At 39.6% G+C, this 22,658-nt stretch overlaps 2 protein-coding genes across 2 annotated transcripts in view; both read left to right on the plus strand.

The window, feature by feature from the left end:
• The window catches only part of LOC140505213 (putative COBW domain-containing protein 7), a 51,003-nt gene extending 36,000 nt beyond the window's left edge, over positions 1-15,003 (plus strand). Inside the window, 7 exon segments of the mRNA XM_072610976.1 lie at positions 2,080-2,136; positions 7,142-7,193; positions 12,792-12,860; positions 12,957-13,022; positions 14,231-14,360; positions 14,737-14,789; positions 14,792-15,003. Coding sequence (XP_072467077.1) covers positions 2,080-2,136; positions 7,142-7,193; positions 12,792-12,860; positions 12,957-13,022; positions 14,231-14,360; positions 14,737-14,789; positions 14,792-14,845 — 481 coding nt within the window. The 3' untranslated portion in view covers positions 14,846-15,003.
• A 5,173-nt stretch (positions 15,004-20,176) lies between these two features.
• On the plus strand, positions 20,177-21,588 carry LOC140505216 (forkhead box protein D4-like 1). Its single transcript, XM_072610991.1, has one exon. The coding sequence runs from the start codon at positions 20,349-20,351 to the stop codon at positions 21,516-21,518; it is 1,170 nt and encodes a 389-aa protein (XP_072467092.1). The 5' UTR covers positions 20,177-20,348; the 3' UTR covers positions 21,519-21,588.
• Positions 21,589-22,658: the final 1,070 nt, after the last annotated feature.

Below are 22,658 nucleotides of genomic sequence, written 5' to 3' on the forward strand. Positions count from 1 at the left end.
AGTAGTGTATGACAGAGGTGGAATTTGACCCCAGTTCCTTTGATTCCAAATCCAGTGTTCTTTCCTTGAGCCTTGTGGTCAAGTAGGGCCTGTAATGGAGTACCTCTGGGGTCCCTTCAAACTGAGATTATCCTAAGCATATCCTTTAGAGATCATGATGAAATAAAAATTATAATCATTAAAATTTTGAAATAATGAATGAAAGATGCAGCCTCTAAAAGAGACCAGAATAGTCTAAATAATGAATGGATCAGAACTAAATCCTAGAGACATTAAAATTGAAGACTCATGGTAAATGAGATTCATCTTTGTGAGTTCAAATCTGGCCTCAGACACTTACTAGCTGTGTAACCTTGGGCAAGTTGCTTAACCCTGTTTGCCTCAGTTCTCTCATCTGTAGAGTGAGCTGGAGAAACATAAATGGCACTGTGTATTATATTGGTTTGATTCTAGCCTGCATTCTCATTACCCTTACCACATTACTGTCGTCTCTCTGCCAAGAAAATGCCAAATGGGGTCACGAAGAGTTGGGCACAACTGAAATGACTGAACAAGTGAAACAGTGTGCCAGAATATATGGGATGCAACCAGAGCAACCCTTAAAGAAAAATTTCTATTCCTGAACACTTATATTTTAAAAAAAGAGAGGATTGTAGAGCATGTAATTTTAAAAAACCGGAAGACCAGAAAACTACTAAGCCTAAAAGATGGATAATTTTTGTATTTCAGCCACACTAAACAATGTCACAATACAAGTTAATGTCACAACTGTGACATTATTTAATATCACGTCTTGGTATCAGGTTTTTATATTAACCACTCATTTACTAGGAGGGGAAAATAATTTGGAGTTGAGTGAGGAAGAATTCCAAAAGAATTTTTCCTGTAAATCCTCTTTTCCATCCCTCTCAGCCACCCAAAATTCTGTGTATTCCATCTTATTTTGCACTCCAAGGAGTTAGCTTCTTCACAGGCATTGTAAGTCTTGAAATTGATTTTCACCTGTTCACAGTGTTAAAATAGTTCTTAAATTGCCTTGTGAATAATAAAAAATTGAAATTGATGAAGACCTACAACTTACCCTTAATAACCAAACTATGCTCTTTATAACACTTTTAAAATGTGTGGCTTATGCATTGTTCCTTACCAGTGATATTATAATGTATTAATACAATTGTTCCATTTTCAACTCATACTGTCCACATTTTTATGACATTGTTTCATTTTTAAAATATGCACCACAGTATCTTGATTGTGCCCACAGCTTACAAGTAGATAGCTGGTGGAGCTTCTTTGCCAAGCCTTGTTGATTCATCTCTTATATCTGCCCCACTTCTCGAGGCTCACATGGCCGCTACCCCTAGTTCACATCCTCTGGACTGTTGCAGCAAGCAGCAGTTTCCTGATTGGTCATCCTGCTAGTCTCTCCTCCCACTCCTCCAGACCATCCTCTGTACAGCTGCTAAAGCTCGTGCCTGATAGTGTCACTCTCTTGCTCAGTAAATACCAGTGGCTCTCTGTTACCTCTAGGATTAGGCATTTAAAACCCTTCACACCTTGTCTGCTCTCCTACCTATCTCTCCACTTTTAGTATATGTCACTCCCCTTCCTTCACTTGGTGGTTCAGCCAAAGTCTCCTTGCTATTTCTCACACACAGCTTACTCTTCTTTCGTCTCTTTGCCCTTGTGAAGGCTACCTTTCATGTCCAGAATGGGAGTCCTTGTGTCTGATATTTAGAATGTCTGGTTTTGTTCAGAGCTTAGCTCAAACACCTCCTCTTATGTGGAGCCTTTTCTGATTCTTCCAGCTGCCATTGTTTCCCCTTCCACCAGTTGCCTTGTATTTATTTGGTATATATTTGGGTCTACACATGTTGTCTCCCTTGAGAGAATGTAAGCTCTTTGAAGCCAGGGACAATTTGATTTTGGTTTTTGCAGCCCCAGAACCTAGTTCAGTGCCTGCCTAGTCCATAGAAGGTGCTTAATAAATGCTTATTAATTGATTGGTATGGTCTAGAGGTAGGATATGCTGGTGTATGTTGTACTGTTTCTGATTTTTTTCCTTTTTATTTCTTTTAGAGTTGATCTTTCTAATGTACTGGATTTACACTCTTTTGATGGTCTCTCTGGAATCAGGTAATTTCTGGTTATCTCTGGGTTTTTTAATTAGCTTTTATTCAGGATTCTGATTTTGAAGGGCTAATTTCAGTAATCGTTTTCTTTATTTCTGCAGTGTCCTTTTTCCGATTCTGATTCTGTATTTAATGGAGCTTATTACACCTTAAGCTGCCATCGTTTCTGTCACACTAACAATTCTAGATAGCCTACAGTTTGCGAATGGGTGATGTTTCAGAAGTTTATTTGAAGTTGTCATTAGGAACTCAGAATTCATTTCTGGATAGAAACAGTATTTTTAATGGTGTTTAGGTTTCCAAGACAGTCTACAGAAGCCTATATTAATTCATGAGGAGGTCTAGTACTAGTTAGTATTTTCATTTCTACTTACATGCCATTTAATGACATTAGGTACATGGGAAAAGACCTTTTGAGTTTCATCTTTGGATGCTTGAAGTATATTTCTTTCCTCTTAATACCAGATAAAATCATTTCCAAGCATTGCCATTCAGGTACAGAGACTCCTGGGAATCAACGATTTGTTAACCAGTAGCTCTCTTTACACCTGCATAAGAGAAGTTATCTCCCTAGGATAGTCACTTCCCAGGTGTTCTGAATTGGGGCACAAAAGACAGTTTTGTTTCAGGGACTCCAGATTCACTCACCAGCTTTGTATAAGGAAATGGGTTATAAATCCATTGTTCCTAAATTAGGGGTTGCCTATAAGGCATTTTTGTCATTTTCCTAAAGTGGAACCTAAAGATTTAGAGAGTGTCACTCACTTCTGTCCTCTTACTTTTACTTTAAAAAATTATTTTCCTTTTTCAACCATGTTGTCCTTACCTGCTGACCAGTTCATAGTTTATTTTCCGAGTTTCTTGAACTATCCCCTTCCTTTCCACCTTCTGAAAAATGGAAAGTTTTATTTGCTTGAGAGGCCCAGCAGCCTTAACTGTTATGAATTAAATTAATGCAGAGAAGTTGTGAAGACAAGCTAGTTTGCTTTCCATGTAGTAGAAAGTAATAATATAATAACAGCTAACGTTTATGTAGTACTTACTATGTGCCAGGCACTGTATTAAGTGCTTTACAGTTGTTACCTCGTTTCATCCTCCCAACCCTGGAAAGTAGGTGCTATCATTAGCCCCTTTTTACAAGTGAGGAAACTGAGGCAAACAGAGGTTAAGTGACTTGCTCATGGTCACACAGCTGGTAGCTCTCTGAGGCAGGATTTGAACTGGGGTCTTCTCAGTTCTGGCCCAACCCAATCCTGCCTCAAAGAGCTGCTAGCTGTGTGACCACCCAGCTACCAGTCATTGCAGTTATACCAGAAAGTACCATAGGGCATGACTTAGATCTGGAGAGCAGGTGTAATCGAAGGCGAACAGAGCAGTCCTGGACAAACTTGAAAGTTTTTTGAAATCTTCTGCCTCCATCCTTTTTGTCCTTTCCCACTGCTGCCCATTTCAGATCCATGATATTCACAGAATGTAAGAGTTGAAGGAGGCCTCAAAAGTAAAAGTCTCTGGGCCTGTTCTTGATTGGAGTCCTCCCTCCAGCGTCCCTTACAAGTGGTCATGGACATTCTGCTTGACACAGCCAGTGATGGGCCCATTCCTGCTGCGGACAGTGTTGCTCCTCTATAGTTTGTACCTCTTCTTTGTTCTTTACTTGGGGGTCTTTCCATGTTACTGTCCTTCATCCACTTGAAAGCAGCAGCCCTCCCGAGTCTTCTGTCCTCTCCACCGTGTCCCTTTCATCCCTTTAGCTGTTACTCGTATGGCCTGGCTCTCAGTTTCCTCATCCACATTTGGACCCACTCCTGCTTGTCTGTGTTCTCACTAAAGAGTGTTATTTGGGACTGAACACAGAATTCCATGTAGTACCACTTCCTCCACGGACAGTGTTCTTCTTTTAATACATCCTGGCACTTAGGAGACACTTAATACCTGTTTACTGACTGCCTGATTGGAGAAGGAATGACAAGTGTAGCTTATCTAAGCTCTGAGCAGGGGAGCTGGGGGCTAGGGCAGTTTTACCCCTCGTGGGGCATGACCATTCTCTTATGCAGATGCTTCAGGTTTGTGTCCTGCAGGGACTGATCCCTTTGCAAAACTTAGAGTGCTCTATGAATGCTAGCTATCACTGTTAGCATGTGTGCTTTCTGAGCTTGTCTCATACCCACTGATGCCTCCCTATGGCCTCCTATGTTATTTCCACCTCAGGCCTTGATATTTCTGACACAAATTACCATGGGAATGGGTAATCTTCATTTGTATATTACCATATTTAGTGTGTAGGCATGTAAGGTAGTTCCTGATCCCATGGCTAGCCTTGAATTGGTACTTTTAAAAATTGATTTAATTTTTTAAAAAAGGCTTTTAAAGGAATTTGAACTCATGTCTATGATGTTAAATGAGCTTAATCTATGTTTAGAACTTAGAAGTGATTTGTATTTGACGTTATGTCTATCATAAAATGTTCATTCTGGAAATTTCTTTGTAGAATAAAATGTTTACCCCAAATAGGTCCAATTTCTTTGTCTTTTTTTCTTTCTCAGTTTCTTATTACTGAAATTTTATTTTTCATCACTCTAACTTTTAATTCCATCATGTAATCATTAACATAATAGGGGGCTCTTGTAGGCCTTGTTTTTTTACAGGATAGGAAATAAAAACACAGTCACCTGAGAAGGAGCGTGAAAAGGGAAAAGATTGGGAACATTGTCTTTTGATATGAATAAAAGAATATTGTACATTAATAATGGTCTAGGTGAGGTTAGAATAAATTTGTAATAGACATTACAGTTCTGTGACTTTCTCCAGCAGTGCAGGATATCTTCAGGCTGCGTATGTTGGGGGTTGCTTGGAATTGTGAATTAGCTTGTTGGGGAAAGTTTCTATATAAAGGCTTTCAGGTGTGGAGACAAGTGCATCACTTAAATGACTGATTGGGTAGAAGGCAAGTGAGAGTAGAATTATGAGTAACAGAAAGGAGTCATGGAACTGGACTTCACGATAAAATAAAGGGCAGTATCAGTAAGTAATGGTGTGGAATCAGAGTAAGGAAAGGTCAGTCTGGGGGGGAATTTCAGAGCTAAAAGTTTGGGGTATCATTAGTCCAGTTTATGAAACGGATTGTCAGTGTAAATAGAGAAGTTATTGAGGATCATGACAAAGTGTAGAGAAGAAAACTACGAGTGTGGTACCAGTACCATTTAGAAGGGTCAGAGGATATCTTAGAATATCCTGGATCAGAAGTGGTTTGATTCAGTAGCATGTTTTTTAAAAATAAGTTTCATTGATGCCTTTTGTTTTTCTGCTATAATCATTTGAATATACCTACCCATAACAATCATGAGCCTCTCCTTTATAACAAAATCGGCTAGAACAGTGACCTCTGTACTGGAAAGAGAAAGATGTCTTCTCTTGGTGGAAAACTTTAAAGAGGAAAGATTATCGAATGATGAGAACAGGTTAGTGGTTTTGTAGGGTCTCAAGGACCAAGGAGTATGTCCCCTTCTCCTTTCTTAGTAATTTAAGGGCCTAGAAGACAAAGTCATGGTGGAAGAAGTTTTCCTGGGCTGTGATAGATAAAGAAGGATGAACTGCTTCAGGAGAAGCAGAAGGCTAGGTGACCACTTAGCAGGGATATCTGACCAGGTAGAGGCTGGACTAAAAAGTGAATTCCAGAGGCCCTTTCAGCTTGGAAGATCCAAGAGAAGTGCATCATTTACACAAGGCTTTTTATTTGTCAAAGGTGTTTTCAGTATATCTAGTCTTATATAACACACTGGTGACAACTATTTAAAGAATTACCTATTGAACAAGTGTAGTTCCACTGTATAGAGTAGATGAGAGACTTGATTAAATTTGCTTTGTGTGTAGCTACTAAACAAAAGAAATCCTTTCATAAATTAGCCAGCTGAAAAGGATTTAATTGGACACCCTCCTTAACATGACCCCTATAGAGACTCATTCACCTCAAAGTTTCTCAGCGTATGTATGCATATATGCCCCCTTCCTCTCTGCTAAACCCACTGTTACTCATTTACCCCTTACTGTTCTTCTTAAAACCTTGCAGATGTTTTGTTTTGAAGTCACATTTACCCTCCCCCATTAGTGTCTGAATATGTACCGTAGTTGTTATGTACATCATTTTTCATTGTTCAGAATAATGTATTGTTAGCAATGTAAGCCTCTCGTTTGCCCTGATGAATGAAAAATTTTATGAACATTTGGCTAAACTTAAAATTTTTGAAAAGTAAGGAAATAACTGATGAAGAAACTTCATGTTTCTGATGCCCCATTTACATGTAATTATGCTTCAAATCTAGAAAATACAGAGAAAGTCAATTAAATTTTTCAGGGTAGAAAGTGTTTCTGAATTGATAGATATTTTTGCAAGCCTGAATTAAAGTAATTACAGTTAATACTAAACACTACATTTGAGCAGTGGCTATCAACATATTTGTGAACCCTTCAAATTCATAATTTCAGCAACAAATGTTTGTGTGCCTGATTTTCCTCTATGATCATAACGATTTCAAATATGATTTTTATCCCTTTAAAATTAAATTTTATTTTAGAGTGAAGGAATAAAATATCTAACAGAAGCTATCTTACAAAAATAAATTAGTATTTAGGTTATTTCTGAGTGAGGCACAAAATGCCTCTTATGCCAACTTTTTTCCCACTTTTGTTGCCAATTTTTGTTCATATGTATGAGAGGCAGCTTAAAGTAAGAATACTGGCTCTTAGAGGTACAAGGTCTGGCTGCAAATCTTTGTGATGTAATTTACCTGCTGTGTGACCCTAGACAAGTCTCATTACTTCTCTTGACCTTATGAGGTTTTTGTGGAGAAAGGATTTTGCAACATTTTGCAGATAGGAGTTGTATTTACATAGAATATTGAATTGAATTGGAATTTGGATAATCTTTTATATTTAGCTTTTTCCTTCAAAAACATAGTTAATTAAGAAGAGTAAGAGTATTTATTAGTCTCTGAATGTGTAAATATTTTCAGTTTTCAGAAAAAACTACAACATGTGCAGACAACACAACCTCACCTTGATAAGGTAAAAAGAAAAAATGTATTTTAAATTACATATGTTCTAGTGTAGTTTCACTTCACTAAAAAAAAAAAATCTACGTAAGAATATGTTTGAGAGCTGTGCTACAAGTTGGTGCGCAACAGGTTAATTTTTAAACCATCTCAGACTAACCACTTAAAAAGTTCTATTCTAATAGTGATTCATTTAAATAAAAATTGTCTTGAACTCTTCCATTCTTCATGTAGAGAAGTAGATTTTTATTTCCTTGAGTCAATTTTTGTAAAATTCTAATGCCCCCTGTAGCGAGTACCTGAAGCTGGTGGGAAAAAAGCAGATACGAAGCTGTGTGCATTCACTGGTTTCTTCCAGGTTCTTCTAAACAAACTTCTGAGAGCTCTGGGATATTCTGGGTGCACAGAACACCCTCTGATGGGTCTGGAATGGATAAGAGGATGGCTGAGTTTTTGATCCCCCATTCTGCCTTTGTGTTCTGGGAACATAATAGCAACTAATTTTCTGATTTGCTCCCTTTTAGGGAACTTGTAAGAGAGAAAGCTGGAAGTGATCTTAGAGTCCGTCTCAGGAAACTGAGGCCCAGAGAGGGAATATAAGTTGTCCAGGGTCATAGAAGTAGTAAAATGGTAGGGGTGAGATTGCAATCCCAGAGTCCTTCACTCCAAATCCACCACACTTTATACCACATCGCCTCCCTGTGGTAAGACTATCTTGCTTTTATGTCATATGGAACTTTTTTTGAGGAACTCAGGTTTTACATTTGTTTTTTTCCAGAATGACTGCCCATCAATAAAGTGAATAAATAGGCTTCAGGGGGAAGAAAAGATCAAATCAAAGACATAGAAATTTTTAGGGGAGTACTATTGCCTGCAAAGTAAACTGGAAAATTGGGGCAATTATCTTGATAAATAGAATCCCCAAATGTTACCTCATGAAATATATTTGTATCAGGGAAAGATGTTTTTAGCTTTTTTATCTGGATAATGCCTTCAGTTGTTCTTGGAGCCCCACTATGGGAAAATCAGCTGTAAGTTTAGGATAGAGTCGTAGCTAGGCTGGATGGGGAAGAACTGTGAGGACAAGGTAGCATTCCACATGGTCGTCTAGAATGGAGAGCTGATTCGGGGAGCCCTGCTCCTCGTTTCCTGCGCTGTGGACGTCAGAATGTATAGTTTCTTCTGCCAGTGTGGTTGGAATAGTGGAGTACTGGGTAGCTTGAAAGGTTTATTCTGAAATAGGACTCTCCCCTGGTCAGCGGCCTTAAGTTTTTGCTCTTAAATTTCTTTCAGTTGAAAGAATAATGTTGTTATATTAGTGACTCTTCACGGTGCCAGTAAGTCCAGTCTTAAGCTGCTACAAATGGATTCACTCCTGCCATCAAGATTTACATCTGTACTCTAGTTTAAAGAAAACAACAGCATTATTATGTTTTAAGGCATTCCTTATTGAAAGGTCTATGTCAGACTTTTTCCACCTATTATTGATGAGTTTCAGGCTAAGTTTTAGCATCTTTGAAGGCAGAAATTGTTGAAACGATAGCATCTCGTAGTGACCAAGCTTTTGCTATGTTTTATAGAATTGTAAACTCTTTGGTGCTCTTTTCAATGACAAAGAAACAAATGACACGTTCAAGTAGACTAAATAGCCCTAATGCTTTGAAAACATATATTGTAGAAAGAAGTTGTGTGGGTAAAAGGTGATGACATTTAAATATCAGTCAGTAGCTGACTGGAAAAGAAATACTGTTCTGTGATCTCAGCCATTGTGCTAAGAAGTAACTTATTCAGAAGACTGCCTTTAGCTTAATTCTTCATAAACCTAGTAGGAAATCACTGGGAACAGCATAGTCAGCACTTTTTTTTTAGTGTTTTAGTGGTAAAGAACTAGAAACAAAGTAGATTATTTGGGTAATGGTTAAACATTGTGGTACACAAATGTAATGGAATGTTACTGCAGCATTGAAGAAAGAATCACTGTACCAGGGTCAGGTCACTTCAAAGTGGAGGCTCAGTTGATCTCTGGCGAGGATTTCTGCCTTAGGAAAGGCCGGGATGACACCAAAGGGCTGAACCTGATTACTTTATCCACAATCATTTATTCAAGTAAACCAGTTGGATCCCAAGATAACGTGGAAGGGTGCTGAATCTTGATGGCCTTTCAATTTCCTCTGAAGCCTGTGATGTTTTCATGTATTATTACCTCCCTTGTTTAAATCTATATATATTTAGAAATGGAGGCACATACAAACAAAAGATGAATTAGAATGTTTTTAAGGTAAAATATTTGTTTTAAAAAGCACTTTTATTGCCTTCACAACTGGTTAGGATTTTATTCTTAAATTGCATTTTAACTTGTGATTAACTGTCAAATAATTTTTGCCTCTAGGTATTTAGCTTTGTATTTAAGTCTTTTTTTTTGTTTTCCTAATAGTTAATAGAATTGCTGGAGGGTGGATAGTTGTGTAGAATGTGAATATACACACACCCTCTTAAGTAAGCTTTTCTCTTCATTTCTATGGCCCACCAGCTTTTGCTTTTTTAAGGGAAAAAATGCTTCTTTCTTATCTGCTTAAGCACTTTGTTACCCACCCAAACAAAATGTAAATACAGACTGAAATCTTTGGGGGAGAAAAACCTTAGCATGTGAATGCAACGTTAACCCTTAATGTTGCTGTTTTGTCTGAGTTCTGTGTGCTGGATTTCTATCACTCAGAAGAGACCTGCTTAATTAGCCATTGGAAATTAATGGAAGCGTGATTTCAGTTGTACTATATATACTTAGCTTCCTTCTCAGCTTCTAGTGCTATGTCCTGAGGGAAACCTTTCATGAGTCCCCTAATTTAAAAAAAATTATTGATATTTATTGCCATTTCCGATTGTTTGCCTTTCCCTTGTCTCCTCCAAAGAACCATTCATTGTTAGAAAGAATAAAAAAGAAAAGTTGAAAAAAAGCTGTCCAGCTTCAGTCAGCTGAGAACTAGCATGTGCGCCTTGATGCACACCCGCAGGCCTCACCCAGAGTGCATTTCCTCATCTCTTCCCTGGCTCACTTTTGGGTTTTGTTCTTTCCATTTACTTGGTTGTGTAGCGATAGTGTAGCTTGTTTTCTTGCTTCCTCTTACTTCACAGTAAATCATCCCATGCTTCTCTTGAATTCCTGCTACTTGTCATCTCTTGTAGAACAATAATTCCATTACATTCATGTACCACAGTTTGTTTAGCCATGCCTCGTTCAAAGGACACCCATTATCAGCTATTTTCAGTTTATTCTGTATATAGCTTGTTTGTACATAGTTATTTGCATGCTATCTTCCCATGGGAGTGTGCTTTGCTGGAGCAGGGACTGTTTTTTTGCCTTTGTGTGTCTAGCACTTCGAAGGGTACCTGGCACATGTGAAGTACTTAATAAATGTTTATTGACTGATTGAATAAAACGAAATACCTGTGTTAAAGGAAGGACAGCATCACAAATGGATTACAAAGAAATAGGTCTTTGTGTAAGAAAGGATCCATTTATCACTGTATACTCAAATTGCCACTAGAACTCATTTTGTGAGATTCCATAAAAGAAACATTTGTATTATGTGGACCGTTGTGTATCTCTCTCTCTCTCTCTCTATGGATATGTATATATATATACATATATATATACACGTATATATGTATATATATATCTCCAGCCCTGCTGTTTTGCCTGAGCTTGTCTTATATTATCTTATGTCTTGACCATTTAGAATTGGGTTCTCATAGACATCTGTTCAAATCAGATTTAAATGCCTATTTATAGGTACAGTGACTGAGAAACAGGAAAGCACTACATTTCAAAGAAGACCAAGCCTAACCTTAGCACTAGAAGCATTTGTAATCAAGACTGAAGGATATACTGGGGGAATCAGTTTTTTGCTGTTCGTGAATCAATTTCATAGCCACTGTTATGGATTCTGAGATCTTCTTTTAAGTTTTTTTCTTCTATGTAATACATTAAATATTGTAAAATTTTCAGCATGTATTATGTATTTCCTGGAAAATGCATTCAATTCAACATGCATTTACCTACTTTGTGAAAGACACTGATAAATCTTGGGGATATAAAAACAACAAAAAATTGACCCTACCTTGAAGCTTATAGAAAGTTTATTTCAGATAGGTGTCACTGAAGCTGGCTTTCAGAATTGACTTTGAAGACAACTCTTGTAGATGAGTTAAATGAGGCTTAGTTTATGTGACTTGCCTATGGTTACCTAGTGTTGGTCAATATTCAGTTTAAGGCTTTTTGATTCCAAATTCAAAGTTCTGGTCAGGGTTCGAGCAACGGAATTTTGTTCACACTTTGCAATTAAAATACACTTTCAGCAGAAAGAAACAGCTGTAATTTTTTTGTTCAGTCACTTCCTTCTGGAGTGATTTGCCATTTCCATTTCCAGGTGAGAAATACTAAGGCAGACTGGGTTAAGTTAATTGCCTAGGGTCACACAGCCAGCCAGTAAACATCTTATGATTTGAACTCAGGTCTTCCTGACTCCAGGCCTGGTGGTCTATCCGCTGTGCAACCTAGCTTCCTAAGATCAAGCAAATGATTTTTATTCAGAGAGTGGTTTTTTCCCAGATGGAAAAGTTTTCGTTTTCGACCCTCCTAAATGGAAGTGTTTAAAAAGCATTTCATTGCTCTTAATGAGTCACTTACTTTCTTCATTCCCTATTCTTTTGTGCATCACTGTTTCCCAAAGGATGGTTCAGAAGATTTACCTTACAATACCCGTTAAAGGTTTCTACGTTTGGGGGTATTTTCAGCTCAGCATTCTTCTTTTTTTCTTAGAAGAAAACAAACATATTTATTAGTACCCAGCCCTGATTCATACCTGTTACTTATCTTGAAAATATTGATTATAGTAGCAAATGAGCACCTGAATTTTTACCTTGAATGCACTTCATAGAAAAGGTGGAACATTTAGTTCCTTAAAGAAGCATGTCAGCGTGTGGGTCTCTGGAAAATAACTTAGTCATCAGTATCGTTATCTCAGGAAACTTTTAACAGAAACTTATCTCTAAATTTTCACTGTAGGGCGCAAAAAAAGAAAATTCAGTTCATTACTATGTACAGATGGCCTTTCATTTACAAAGATGAAGCAAGTTCACTTAATTAGCAACCTGTCTGCTTTCAGTCTTCTTCCAAACCACTATCAGTTGGCTAGCTACCATCAAGATATGTAGATTATATCACAAAATTTCAGAATTAGAATAAATTTAATGGCCAGAAGACCAATCACCAAGTCATCCTGCTTTAGAAGTGTGTGTAATCTCAATCAAGTTGGCAGCTTTGGCTCATTCTTGAGTATTACAGTGAATTAACAACCTCTTTTAATAATAACAGTCTGTGGTTGCCCACCTCCCCAAAGACCTGTTGGGAGACAATGGAAGAGAAAAGAAAAAGTAGAGACAAAGATGAGAAAGAAATCTACAAATAGATGGAGAAGCATAATAGTAGGAAGGATGGAGGAAAAGGTTACATTTCTCATAATTACCCTGGACCCTACTTCTGTCCTAGTAATTGTGGCTTTTTTAAGATACTCTTATCAAAAATGATGATTAAATGTCTCTCTGTTTACAGAGTATTGTTACGGTCACATTTGAAGTACGAGGAAATACAACTGAAGAAAATCTAAATATATTTATTCAAGTGAGAGCTGTTTCTCTTATACTTATTTTTAAAATTCCTATAAATTACATTATTATTATTGCCAGCATTCTCCTTAAAAAACGTTTTTGTGTGCAGAATCTGCTGTGGGAAAAGACTGTGAAAAATAAGGCAAATAGCACAATGGAAGTCATCCGACTAAAGGTTCAGTATTCAAAATTATGCTCTTTTATACTTTGATATGTGGCCACATTCTTAGTTATTTTTAAAGCTTTATGGTTGGAAGGCACATACCTTGTTTTTCTTTTTGCCTTATTCCTTCTGGGTCTGGAAGGGGGACTTTTCCAACCACTGTATAAAGGATTTCTTGGCACAGTTCCTTTTTTGGTGCTACAGCTCAAACAAATATCATTCCATGCTCTAGACTTGCAGATGTTAAGACTCTTGTCTTGCTAATAAGCTTTTTCTGTGGTGAGGTTCCTTCCCTTTGTACTTGCTTTAGGTCAGTGAAGGAGGAAGATTCTGAAGTTTTCCTTGGGTTTTATTTTTTCAAGATATTTTTATGACCAAAAATGTCAGTATTAAGAACTATGTTGCAGTTATCTTCTATTGAACTTTTTGATACATCTGGCAGGTATGGTTACTGAGGCCTAGAGAAAAGGAGGAAAATTGTGTTTATTCAGTCAACAAATATTTGTTGAGTGGGTATTAAGCTTCTCTGCTTGAGGGTTTTGGTACAGTGGTATTATCCTTTACAGATCAGTCAGGTACTAGCTGGGTAAATAGTACAGGAAAAAAGTTGATTTTCCCAGTATTAATTTTTAATTTATTTCATTCTCATAAGCTTATAATATTGAACAAATTGTTACAAGTTGTATATCAGATGATATAGTCCTAGTCTTTTCTCAAAAACCAATGCAAAGATGAATTTTTGTACAGATAGTAGCATTCTTGATCTGTATTTTGTGATTATCCTTTAAGTTATTAATTTGTCCGGGGTCTTTGTGTGAAAACAGGATCACTTTTACTGCCTGAAACCCAAATCCTATAATTGCTCAGACTTCTCCATAGAAGCTGTGAACTAGAGAAGGAACTTAGCAGTGGAAGAATAATCAGTAGAAGCAGGTGAAAGTCTAACAGAGACCCTGTTTTGTGACATACGGCATCAATAAGAGATTTCAGAGGTCGGGAGACAACAGAACCCACCTGAAAAGTGGAGGTTTTCGGAAGCTTTATTTGATTCTCCTCATTACTCTGAGTCTGGGAATCACCATTCATAGATTATACTGTCTGTAGTGGCATTTCCTATCCAAAGAAGTGTCACCGTGAAATAGAATGGGAATTACTGTGCCACTGGCATTGGTATTTATGTGCTTGCTTGCTTTTGGGATTGTAATTGTCCTTATGAGCAGGGGCTGGTGTCTGTCAAAGACAAACCACACCAAGTGATCGTCCAAGGAGTCCATGAGCTGTATGATCTGGAGGAGACTCCGGTGAGGTGGAAGGATGACAGTGAGCGAACCAATAGACTGGTGCTGATAGGTAAGTAACTGGTGGCCTGTACAGCAGAAGGGAATCATTTTTCAGCTGAATACCTTAAGTAAGAGTTTGCACCTAGTGCTTTTAACTGAAATTAGCTGGTGATTTTGTTTTGATTATGAGCGAAAATCTTTTTCAACATAAATGTGAGACAGGGTTTTTTAAAACTTCATAGAATCTTTAGACTTGAAAAATCCAAACTCCTCATTAAGGTGAAAAGTGATTCCTTTCTGATATATAAAGGACTCTTAACCCAAACCCTCTATTTTTATATGTATGCCCACCGCGAGGTATTAAAGTGGTCTGTAATTAATATGACTAAATATTTTTAAATAAATACAAGGGAAAGTAATCATATTGTATCTTGTTTTCTTTACAGGCAGAAATTTAGATAAGGAAATCCTTAAACGCCTATTTATAGATACAGTGACTGAGAAACAAGAAAGCAGTTGACATTACATTTCAAAGAAGACCAAGCCCAACCTTAGCACTAAAAACATTTGTAATCAAGACTGGATGATATAATAGGGGAATCAGTTTTTTCTGTTTGTGAATCAATTTCATAGCCACTGTTATGAATTCTAAGATCTTCTTTTAAGTTTTTTTCTTCTATGTAATACATTAAATAAATATTGTAAAATTTTCAGCATGTATTATGTATTTCTTGGAAAATGCATTGAATTTAACATGCATTTCTTCAGTACCTACTTTGTGAAAGACACTGATATAAAAGACACTTGGGATATAAAAACAAAAAACTGACCCTTCCTTGTAGCTTATAGTCTGCTGGGAACAAAGTTTATTTCAGATAGGTGTCACTAAAACTGGCTTTCAGAATTGACTTTGAAGATTAAATTGGCTAACTACAACCCTGTAAGAGTAGGTAGTACATTAGGTGCATTTTGCAGATGAGTTAACTGAGGCTTAGTTAATGTGACTTACCCGTGGTTACCTAGTGTTGGTCATTATTCGGTTTAAAGCTTTTTGATTCCAAATTCAAAGTTCTTCCCATAATGTTATTTTAAAATAGCAGTGGTGACATTGATGGATGTTACTTTTTACAATTTCCTAGTATCCAGGGTTCTAGGCAATGTCAAAGGTTGGAAAGATGAAGATCACTTTCTTGCAAAGTTATAAAATTTTGGAAGTAACTCAAATATATTCCTCGCATTAAATTTCATTGGGAAGGGAGGAAAGTGAAGTAAAAAGTGCACAGGAGCAAACAAAAGAAAACAAAAGCAAAGAAAAGGTGGGCAGCTTTGAAAACAAGTTGCTGTATTTGTTTATACAGGTTTTTATACAGGTTTTCTTGAAATGGAAATTTATTGTTTTATATTGAATCCTCTCATGTTCTGCTGTGTACATGGCAGTTTTTTTTCTCATTTTGTTTCTAAGTTCAAAATAATTTTTAAAAACTTAAAATAAATACTTCAATCAAACAGAGCACTAAATATGGTGTGCCTAGTATGAATTGGAAATTCAGTAAAGCTGGCATCTTCTTACAGTGAAAAAAAAAGTTTGCAGAAGCACAAAAAATATCTAAAAACATTAGAAATCAAGACCAGGACCACAAGAAGAGTGTGAAAGTAATTAAGGGTGTGTTGATGTTATAAATCACTTAAGAATTCCAATTGAAAATATAGCAGTATTTCCTGCATTTGGTCATCACAGGTTCAATGACATTCCTTTCTAAATGGAAGGGAAGGTGATGTTACCACTAAAAAGTGAAAACACACTAAAGCACAGTCATTTATTCAAGTAAACCAGTTGGATCCCAAGATAATGTAGAAGGGTGCTGAATCATGACTGCCTTTCAATTTCCTCTTAAGCCTGTAATGTTTTCATATATTATTATCTCCCATGTCCATGGAGAACAGGCACCAGTGGATCCTCGGCAGAACTTTTCTTCAGGGTGTGATTTGAGGCTGGATGATTGTTGCTTATAGGGAGAGAAAGCCTAAGCTTCTGATGTTACTTGTCAATAAAATCTTATTTTTACTTTTCTGGTCTTTGTAATTTTGTGGGATGCTAAATGTCCAGGGTGCATATGGCTAGAATTGTGATGTCTTTCTGATATCAGGAACAGTCTTGGCAGCACAGAATTTTTACATATTGATCACCCACAGTGGCTCCAAATACAGGGGAGCTATTTTCTTCAAAAGAGGCTTGTATTGTTCAGGTTTTCAAATTTAACCCAAGAATGACTGAACTCTGTAATAGGTGGGAGGCAGCTATCTTGTCATAGCTTGCCCAGACGAAGTGTTAGGAGTAATCTTGGATGAAGTTACTGTTATATCAAGTATAGTACTTCTTGAAAGAAGACAAAGGAAAGGAAAAAATAACAGCTGAACTTTTAATAGGCCAGCTAAGAGACTGCGAAGGGTTATGACCTATTTCAAAGTAAACTATTGCTCAATATGCAATCAGAAAGGGGTTATAATAGTCTACATAATACAAAATTTTTTTATGGAATCTCACAAAATGAGTTGTGTTGGCAGTTTTAGCATACAGCAATAAATGGATCCTTTCTCGCTTGGTCCATCATTTAGTACCTCAAATTGTGAAGTAGGTCACAGAAGTCACAAAACTCCTTTCCCTTCTCCCCACACCCCAAAAGGCTAACTAGAATACCTAGGTTTCCTGGAAAAAAAATCTAGCCACATGGATACATTTTTAAATATAACTTTTAAAATTTTATTATTTTAAACATTTTTTCGAATTCCAAATTCTCTTCTTCCACCTGTTGCCACTGGACTTTGATGACTCGGGAGAAAAGTGAGAAAGTCAAGACATCACCCTTGTGATGGCATTGGTCCTCTTCAAGAATGAAGGATGGACAATATGATATCAATTATACATATGAAATCATGCATATAATATTTCCAGATTAGCCACATTGCAAAATTTTAAAAGCTAGAAAAATAAAGTAAAAAAATTATACTTCACTTTGCACTCAGTTCATCAGTTCTCGGGAATTGGACAGCATTTTTCACCATAGTCTTTTGGATTTGTCTTGGATTGTTGTATTGATCAGAGTAGCTAAGTCTTTCATAGTGGATCATTATTACAATATTGCTATTACTGTATATGGTTATGGCCTGGTTCCGTTCACTTTATTCTGCATCAATTCATTTAAGTCTTTCCAAGTTTTTCTGAAATCATTCTTATAATTTAGTTTTTGAAGTAAGTTATTGTAGGCAAGAGAAAAAAAAATCTCGCCTTTGGCCATACTTTATATGCAGAAATTTCTTTTCAGCATTAAAGTCTGGGTGTCAGGAATATCTTTCCTTCTCCATCATGAAGGAAGTAGTTAAAATAACTAGGCAGTAAGAGTGGGGATCTCCTGAGATTGGTTTCTGTGCAGGTAGATGGTGTAGAGTCTCAGTAGCCTTCCCCACTTGATCAATTGCTAGTGGTCAGGGATGCAAATCCATCTAGAATTGTCAGGGACCTCAAAGACCATCTTGTCCAGTACTTTCACTTTACAGATAAGGAAACCATGTCCTAGGAGTTGTGACTTGCTAGGGTAGTAGCCAGGTCCTCTCACTCACTGAACCAATGCTCTTTCCAGTGATCGTGTGTTGAATATTTAGGAAGGAAAAGGGGGAATATATGTTTGACTTTGGATTTTTCTGGTTGGAAAAATAGCGTTTAGCCTCTTCCAGACTAAGGGACAAATTGGCAGGTGGAACATGGAGAAGGTAAAGGTCACTGAAGCTTAAAAAGCAAAAACTACAACTAAAAGAGACAAGATTTTCAATTCCTATCTATCTTGACTCCAGTTTGGCTGCTCTGTAGCTACTTAGCTGCAGTCAATGCAGGGAGAGGGAAGGAATATTTATTTTTAACAGGACAACCCAATGATCTGGTGCTGCACATGGTTAGGCAGAGACGAACAGGTGGAATGATAGTTTGAAAATCCTTGGCTACTGTCTCCAAGGCTGACGAGTGAGGGATGCTACATCTACCAGGCAGCCTGTTTTTCTCCAGCTTTAATTATCTTTGGTGACTCCATCTCTGCTTTCCCCCAAGTTATCAGACTACTCTTCCTGGCTTTCTTAGGGGAGTCCTGCCTCCTTTCCACCCTCCCCTCCCCCATCTCTGGCACCGGAGTCTTGACAACTTTGAAGATGAATATTTGGTAAGGAGTACTTCAGGGAGAGATTAACATGAAACATTTCTGATTTAGTGAGAAGAGTATTGGATTTGGCATCAGAAAACCTGGGCTCTGCGTTCTTGGGCAATTCAGTGTGTTGGCTACAGGTAAAATAACCACTAGACTCCTTTCTGCCTCTAAGCCAGAGGTTCCTAAACTTATTTGACTTACTGCCCCCTTTAAAAAAAATTAGCACCCTCCTGGAAATCTACTTTCTTTAAACCTTCAATGATTTTTTTTTTTGCAATTTTTATCATTGCAAAGAAATATAAAATATTTTTAAATGATGCATCTTAAATTTAATAATTTACTATAAATTTGTGAGTTTTCCCCCTGCATTGAAATTTTGATGATGAAATATTGTGTCACTTGGTCCTATAGTATCATATTGTAAGTAAGTCATCACATGCACATATTGTCTACCAACAATTGCTTGTTAAGACCTGTGTGTAGACTTGATCACTGATGAGTAATAACTTGCATTTTGTGGGTTTATTTGGAAAATCATGTAATCACTTACAACTTTAACTCTGTTACACAATAGATGAAACATTTGTAGGAACCGGTTTTACGAAATTTTCTTCTTATGTTTCCAAAGGCCCTCTCCCCCCAGGTTGCACCAAAAGCTAGGAGCACACCCCCTCCCCAATCATTCCAGCACCCCAGGGGACAATGTAGCCCACTTTGGTAATCTGTGTGAAGGAAACCAAAGCCAATGACTGTGGTTTGCTTTCCTCCAGTCATTCCGGATCTCTTTCTTTGATACAGTGTAGTCATCTTTCTATCATGCTGTAAGCTCTAATGTGAGCCCTCCCATATCAGTCCTGTGTGGGGTAGAGAGTGTATTACTGTTTCCATTTTTACAGATGAAGAAGCAGGATCAGAACAGCCCAAGTTCACATAGCTAGTAAATTTCATGGGGCAGGACGTTTTCATCCAGGGAAACTGTATCAGAGCCTGGGGCTACTTCTTACTGTCATCAAGTTATGGTTACGCATCTTCCAGTTATTCTGTAAAGTGAAAAAAAAAATAGATAACATTCAGTTTTACCTTGGGTCTTCTAATGCTTCCTGGAAATCCCAGCGCCATTAGAACTTGACTAAACTGAATCCCTGACTTCTTCTTGACCATAACAGGCCAGGCCCTTCTATCCTCCATCTCCTAAAGTCTATTTGAGCTCATGGTCATTGCTTCCATGACACTATCTGTCTATTCCATCCTATGCCCTCCTCTTCTCCTTTTGCCTTCAGTCTTCCCCACATCAGGGTGTTTTCCATTGAGTCCCGTCTTCTCATTACATGGCCAAAGTCTTTAAGCTTCAGCTTCAGGCTCAGGATTTGCCCTACCCCTCAAGAGAGCCAATATATGCAAAGACCGCTAGGCCTACACAATTTGTCTGTCATGAACTGGGTTGCTCTTTTAAAAAAGATAAGTTATAGCTCAAACTCAAAGCCCACGCTTCTCCTTTCGGTCCCCTCCCCTCCCCCCACGTAATAGAAATAAGAACTGTTTTTTCCCCCCCTGCACCTAGAGTTGATTACAGCACTGCAGCAGGACAGAATGGGACAGATCAGAGAAAAGAAGGGTGGGGTGGGGGAGGGGAGGGGGGAGGGGTAAAGAAGGAGGGGAGGGAACCAAAGAGAGAGGAAGGGACTCAGTCCAAACCCCGGCAGCTATAATAAAGACAGATCTACATCTTTCCCAGACAGTCGAGGAAGATAGAAAGGGAGTGCTTGACAAGTAGACAGGCTTGGCGAAACCCCTGGTCCAGCACAGTGGCAGATCAGCCCCGGGCCGGTTCCTGCGTCTGCGGAGACCCCGGAGCCAAGTCCTCCATGAACCTGCAAAGGGCTGAGTGTCCCCTCTCCCAGCTGCCGCCACGCAGCCCCCGGGGCTCAGACGGAGAAGTCGAGCCGCTGGATGTCCTGCCCGAGGAAGAGGAGGAAGACGAGGAGGGAGAGGAGGATGAGGAAGAGGGAGAGCGGTATCTGAGGCATCCCCAGCCCTGTCGGCGGGGGGCGCCGCAGAGCAGCCCCAGTAGCAGCAGCGCCCCGTCGGGGACTAGGGACAGCGCGGACGGCGGGCGCTGCGTCCCAGCCCAGGACGTCCCGGCCGAGCTCGGGGAAGGGGCTGTGCCGCTGGCGCCGGCCCCGGCGAAGCCGCCCTACTCGTACATCGCACTAATCACCATGGCCATCCTGCAGAGCCCGCACAAGCGGCTCACGCTGAGCGGCATCTGCGCCTTCATCAGCGGCCGCTTCCCCTACTACCGCCGCAAGTTCCCCGCCTGGCAGAACAGCATCCGCCACAACCTCTCGCTCAACGACTGCTTCGTCAAGATCCCCCGGGAGCCGGGCCACCCGGGCAAGGGCAACTACTGGAGCCTCGACCCGGCCTCCCAGGACATGTTCGACAACGGCAGCTTCCTGCGCCGGAGAAAGCGCTTCAAGCGCCCGGGCCCCGGCGCCCCGCTGTGCTCCGCCCTGCACCCCCCGGGGTCCGCGGGGCTCCTGCTCTGCCCGGCCGTCGCGCCCGTCCCTGCCAGGCTCCGCCCGGGCCCCCTTCTGCAGCCACACCCGCTGCGCTACATCGTGCTGCCGGCCCCCGCGTCTCCGCCGAGGAAAGGGGGCACCGCGCACCCCCTGCCCGGCGCGGCGGCCCGGGAACCCAGCGGCGGGGCCAAGGGCGCCTCGTTCAGCATCGACAGCCTCATGCAGGGAGCCCGGGGAGGAGGCGAGGCGGGGCCCCCAGCCGCCCCGTGGGGTCACTGCCACCTGTGGCACTCCCCGGCCGTGGCCGCCTCCCCGTGGTTACGAGCGTCCGCGGCCGCCCGGACGCTATTGCAGCAGCAGTCGGACACCGCCATCGCCTGCTTCCCCGGCAAGAGCTCGCTCCTCGGCCGGCCCTTGGTCACTGCGCCACTCGGGTGCCCACCCGGAGCGGGCACCGGGCTGCCCTCGCTGGCGGCTCCCACGGGCGGGCAGGCGGGCGCCCCGGCTTTCTGAGCCACCTATCGCCCGCGCCTCCCGCCCCGCGACGGCGAGAGCTTCACAGGGTGCTTGAAGTTTGCCTCTTTCTCCGTTCACCTCCATCCTGTTCCAGGATCGTGGAAGGAAATCTGGAAAACGCCCTTAGAGTCACTTAGTCCGGTCCCCTACTGAGGTCAGCGTCCTGCCAGCTTCAAGAATCCTACTTGCCTAGTAAAGATTCCTTTCCCGGCTCCCTAGTGAGCCTTTAAGCCTCGCAGTAAAGCGCCTCTTTATTTATAGGTAGATATGTATGTATATGTATATATACACGAATCTTTCCGCCAAATGTTTACAAACGAAATGACCTAATGTTGTTTTTCTAGGCTACCTTGCAGTAAAGAGCCAGTTGCACGGAATGCGACTTGGCTAGGTCGGCTTTCCTCCTTCGGGTTCGGTCTCAAAGACCAAATGTGGGGTATCTATTTTGCATTTTTCTAAGCTGCTTAATGGTTTTTTTTCCTGGAATTGAAAGAAAAACTTCAAAAAACAAAACTTTCCAAGTACAAGAGTTTTTTTTCTTTCAAACCCTCTTTGAATCACGAGACTATTTGTCACCCATCTGTAATATAACTAGAATTTTTGAATTTTAGGAGTATTTATTTCTTGTGAAAATGTTTTCGACATCATACATACAAGCTAAGTTAATAAAATTATCTAATAAAGTGTCAGCTCTATTCTTTTCTGTCTTTCATTGCTTCTTGCCTTATAAAAACCCTGTTCTTTCCCTTAAGTATTCTACTCCAGGTTGGAAAATTTAAAAAAAGAGAATTTAAGGTATTTATGCATTCTAGCAAATAGTTTGGAGATTCCAGACAATTCAGGTTGCGATCTGAAGTATCTATTCAAACATTACTATTTAAAAGGGTGTCTATTTAAATAACCATTTGAAGTTTATGTTATTTATGAGGCTATTAACGCCTGTTTAAAGGAAATTTGAAAATATTTCTTTCCAAAGACCTTGGTCTTTTTTCGTTTCTGTTTTTGCAAGCTACAATTTGGGCTTAATTTGGATTTTGGAAGCTGGCTTTTATTGGTCTACAAGATCCATTTTTTAAAATTTTAAAGTGAAGGGGGTGGATGAATTTATCCTTTTCAAAAATCAGCTCCCAAACGCTG

This window comes from Notamacropus eugenii, chromosome 1 (genome assembly GCF_028372415.1).
Source record: "Notamacropus eugenii isolate mMacEug1 chromosome 1, mMacEug1.pri_v2, whole genome shotgun sequence".
NCBI classification, from domain to species: domain Eukaryota; kingdom Metazoa; phylum Chordata; class Mammalia; order Diprotodontia; family Macropodidae; genus Notamacropus; species Notamacropus eugenii.